Here is a 4866-nt window from a genome sequence, read left to right as displayed (position 1 = left end):
TCAGAAGTAAATTTGGGAGGAGTAGGTAATCATTACAAAGTTAGTCTTTAATAACTTTAGATCTGAATTTACAACTGAAGATAACGGAACGAATCTAGGTATATAAAATGGGTAAGGAGATGAAGAAATTAAAATGAAAAATTATGGATATCCTTTAGATTGATGTTGGGGGTTCACAATATTTTGATTACTTTGTAATTTCTCAAAATACTGATAAAGTATAGAAAGCCAATACCTACTTAACTACTTTTTTCGTAGGAAATTGAAATTCAGCAGAACTTTCAATCGCTATTATTGGTCTTTCCTTGATTAATCTAGATAATAATATGATCCTTAGACTATTAAACTTCCTTCATTGAGACTAATTGCTTTGCTGTGGCTTTGCTTTTGTTTCGGAATTAACTATTATTGTAACTACTAACTATAGGTATTATATTAAAAAAATAGTTATAGACGATAACTATTTTTATACCAGCTTGGCGCGCGCGGCTCCGGGCCCTTTTATAAAAATCTTTACAAATTATATACATAAATTTTCCTCAGGAACCTTTATCTACTAGAAAAAAACCGCATCAAATTCCGCTGCGAAATTTTAGAGATTACGAGATTTATGCATATATGTACATATAAGGATGGACAGACAGCGACACCGACTTTGTTTTATCACTACATAGTATAAAACAAAGTCGCTTTCTCTGTCCCTATGTCCCTTTGTATGCTTAAATCTTTAAAACTACGCAACGGATTTTGATGCGGTTTTTTTAATAGATACAGAGCGCTGCTCGCTCTACAGAGCGAGCAGCCTCGCGAAGCAATTTCTACGTGGAGCAGCAAATGTCTCACGAGGATGCTCGCTCTGTGGGAACCCACTTATCTCATTTCAACGCAATGTTGTAAAGGAGTAAAATAAAATACATTGTTAAAGCTTTGGTACTGGTATTTATTTCTGTCATTATTTCATATAAGTAAAAATAGTAATAGAGAAGAATAGAGTAGAATTATAAATAGTAATAATGTAAAATTTATACGTAGATATTACGTAACACTACACATGTCCGCAAAATTACAATTTTGTATCGAATTACGATAATATTCTTTCAACGTTTTCACTGGGCACAATTCATTTTCACACATGGGCAGCTTAATAATTTTTTCTTGGTGTAATGTTAATACTTTTTCTCCATCCTTACATCTGAAAAAAAAAAACAATTATTTATTTTATCGTCCTAGACCAGTGAGTCCACCGGGATATTTAAAACAGATTTCGAATTCAATGCAGTCATGTAAAATGTTATAAAAAAACACTGCTTCTAATTCTATGATTCTAAAACGGATTCGAGCGGCAAAAATAGAGAAAATTATCCTCTTTTCTTTTAGATTTTCACTCTTCCAAATTTAGGTGTTAATCTCAATCGCAACGCGAAATTTTCACCTTTAGACACTTTAACCTATACAACTAACTTGAACCATGGTATTTAGAATGTCTACTTTTAAAAAAGTTTTTCTTTCCAGTCTTAGATTAGATTACTTAGATTAGATTTCAGTATTAGATTACACTACATTTTGTAGTAAAGAGTTAAAGGTTAATATAGATAAACTACGAGAACTACCACGATACGAAATCTGCATACACAGTGTATAATATATTGCCAGTAAAATAAATACGTTAAAAACTCACTTAAACAAAACAAAAGCTAAATTCGATGCAAAGCAGTCTATATTTGATGCTCTCCAAGACCTCTTATTGTTAATTGTATCTCCTTTTAAATGCGATTCAGGTTTATACAACTGCAGGTAAGTCAACATCTTCAGTAATGTGCCAGAGTGGGCGAACAGAAATGTTGCGTTACGACCTTTGTTACTAGAAAAAAACAATTGTTGAATTAATAAATAATCAATTATTTTTTTCAATTATAAGATAGGCATGTTCAAATAGTAATATGTAAATATGTAATACTAGATGTCCGCCCCGGCTTCGCCCGTGGTACATATTTCGCAATAAAAGGTAGTCTATGTCCTTTCTCGGGTATCAAAATATCTCCATACCAAATTTCATGCAAATTGGTTCAGTAGTTTAGGCGTGATTGAGCAGACAGACAGAGTTACTTTCGCATTTATAATATTAGGGATGTACTTTCTTATTTTATAAGCAAGTTTATGATATTTTAATACAGAAAATTGCACACACAAAAATAGGAGTAAATCCACCTGACCAAATTATATCTATTGATTTGGGGTAGTGCCAACACAAATATAGGAAATGTTTACTATCTTATTGTAGAAATTTTATAAGTAGAAAAATATAATTGTTTGAGTAACATAAGCAACAACTTTTAGTTTCCACACTCGTCATAGCTCATACATAGATGATAAAATATTACCTTATACTGTGAAACATATGTTTCATTAGCAAACAGGCTGGCTGATGTGTTAATTCATTGCCATATCCATCCACCCAGTAATGTTTCAAGTCGTAAAAATATTCCATCCTCTGAAATATATATATTTTTATTACACATTAATTGTTCTATATGAATTTTCTCATACTAAGGTAAGTGTGTCCCTCGTTAATAGATACACTAATACTCTTCAGCTATAAGTTATAATCAAATCTTCATCAAAAGCAGTTCAGCAGTTTTTACATGGTGTTTTTGATCATATTTGTACAAACACACGAAGTATTTTTAAGACCTCAAAATTATCTAATTATCATTAACAATATTACCTTTATTCCCTCATCATTAAATGCATAGCACCACGGCGATATAGCATGTTTATGCCAAGCCGTCTCAAACCCACATATTCTATACATCAATGTAACTGTATCTGTAAAAACACAAATCCTTAATTTACATACAAAATCATCACATAAGCTACAGTGCATACTGTTAAAGTACCAGTACATGAGTGAACAAACAGCTAAAAATTAAGCAATGGCTTAGTATGGGTAATTTTCAAGTTACAAACCCAAACTCAGCAACCTATCAAGACCCAAATATTTAGATACATATTCCAAAGTTTCATTCATTTCTTTACTATTGCCGTATAATCTCTGCTCCTTGTAACTATGAGGGTTTTTCTTAACTTGCTTTTGCCACCTTTCACAATGTTTGTAAAACTGAAAGTTTTTGTAGCAAAAGTGATAATGATTATTTATCTAAATATTTAGCTGAAATGTATATTTTGCACCAAGAAAAAACATTGTTTGTGTCTTTAAAAACAAAACAGAAATATAATTAACAAATAACAATATAAAGATTCAAATATTTCAAAAAAAACTATACATACTCTCAAGGTGGTGTCTACTTTCAAAGCAGGTTCAAAAACAACATTCTCTGAATTCTTCTTATCAAATAATCCAAGTGAAAAATATCTTGCACTTTGTTGTGTTCTCTGAGTTGCTGTGTACCTGAACTGAAAAACAATATTGAAAATATAAATAAGCAACTTTTTATAATAATCTAGCTATCTTGATGCTCAAATATTATTATACATACATAAAAATGTATTTAAATTCTTTAAATTATTTTAATATGTGCATTAAGACATAGCATTAGTGTCTAATATACCTGGAATGTGTTATTATCATATTTATGTTTGACAATGTGTGGAAATTTCTTTTGTATCCTCTCAGCCAGTAATATCATCTCGTCTTGCCCCTCTAGGGTCAAATATTTTTCCTGTTCCACAGGCATGTCACTGGCCCAATGTTCTAATTTTTTAAGCTGTTCACTGGTTAAATGACCTAGAATGCAATAAAAAATTATTATAATCAATTTATATTTACATTAAATTAAAGAAACAACAATGATTAATTAATTATTACTCATATAGGTACCCTACACCATATTTACACATCAAAAGGACAGTATAATTAAAAGGTACTTATCATTTTTAAGAGTCACTTATACACTACCATTACAAAAAGGATAAAAATACAAAACATGACAATATAATGCATATATTTTTATTGCAAGTGATTATGATTTATGATCTTACTGAAATTGTGAAGTTAATTTTAATCTCTATTCTACTTTATAATGAGGATGTCTAACATTGCTAGTTCAATTTGACAAATTTGTTTTGTCTGGCCTTGAAGCAAAACTGTAGAACTGTGAATAGGTACTTCAAGTCTTAATAGATACCTTTTCCTGAATTATGTTGCAATAACACTTCATACTTTAAATCTTGTAGTGTAGTTTGTGCGCCTATTATATCCTTTGCACTGGGTAATCGAGAACCGTGCCGAATTAACATCCAAATCTTTTGTTCTTTACAATCTGAGAATCAAGAAAGAGAATGCGCGTATTAGCTATTCGATAGGCGATAACACTAATCTTGAATTGCATTGTTTGAATTTACATCATCACTTACTCCCATATTTTATCTTGGAATCATCTTTGTTATATTTAAATCTATATGGAGTCCGGGTCCCCAAATGGTTCCGTATATCATCAGTTTTGATACCATTTGTAATAACAGTTAAAAACAATACTGCAATAATGTATAAATAAAGAAAACTCATATTAATCTCCTGCATTGTGTTTGTACATGGTTCGATGGTTTTCTTTTACTTAAAATTTTGTAAAAAGACAAATATTCTAATTTTCTAAACCTCAAGAAACAAAACAGTGGCCTGCTGGGCCTGGAAGCCTGCCCCTGGCATTGTTTTGTGATTTGTCAAAATGACTTTGACTTTGACGTATAGTGAGTAAATGCGTATAACGAAACGTAATTTGATAAGTTTCCATAAAAACACTTATAAGGTTGAATTCTTACATTTTTTTAATTCTAGGCAAATATAGGAATTTTATAGTAACTGTATTAAAATATGTTTGTTATACTAGCTCTCCGCCCGCGGTTTCG

The 4866-nt window shown here is 30.9% G+C and overlaps 1 protein-coding gene across 1 annotated transcript; it reads right to left on the bottom strand.

Moving 5' to 3' along the window:
* Nucleotides 1–925: 925 nt before the first annotated feature.
* Nucleotides 926–4866, bottom strand: LOC149486018 (multiple inositol polyphosphate phosphatase 1-like). Its single transcript, XM_089699305.1, has 9 exons — nucleotides 4375–4866; nucleotides 4146–4280; nucleotides 3570–3745; nucleotides 3289–3414; nucleotides 2968–3118; nucleotides 2726–2826; nucleotides 2382–2491; nucleotides 1679–1861; nucleotides 926–1192 (listed from the first exon to the last, which is right to left on the bottom strand). Exons 1-9 carry the CDS (start codon nucleotides 4538–4540, stop codon nucleotides 1036–1038), a joined length of 1305 nt encoding a protein of 434 aa, XP_089555431.1. The 5' UTR covers nucleotides 4541–4866; the 3' UTR covers nucleotides 926–1035.

The sequence above is a fragment of the Colias philodice genome, chromosome 9, assembly GCF_061535455.1.
Source record: "Colias philodice isolate Cphi_HAF_F1 chromosome 9, ilColPhil1 Martin Lab GWU primary, whole genome shotgun sequence".
NCBI classification, from domain to species: domain Eukaryota; kingdom Metazoa; phylum Arthropoda; class Insecta; order Lepidoptera; family Pieridae; genus Colias; species Colias philodice.
Note: the sequence above shows the minus strand (reverse complement) of the source record. Positions and strands in the feature narration are given on the sequence as shown.

Bases quoted from the DNA above. Each gene is read 5' to 3' on its own strand.
- LOC149486018 (XM_089699305.1), bottom strand. From the start codon at position 4,540: ATGCAGGAGATTAATATGAGTTTTCTTTATTTATACATTATTGCAGTA. The intron at 3,746-4,145 runs GTATCTATTAAG...ATTGCATTCTAG, and splicing joins GCAACATAATTCAGGAAAAG to GTCATTTAACCAGTGAACAG. The intron at 3,119-3,288 runs GTATGTATAGTT...AAAAACTTTCAG, and splicing joins AAGTAGACACCACCTTGAGA to TTTTACAAACATTGTGAAAG.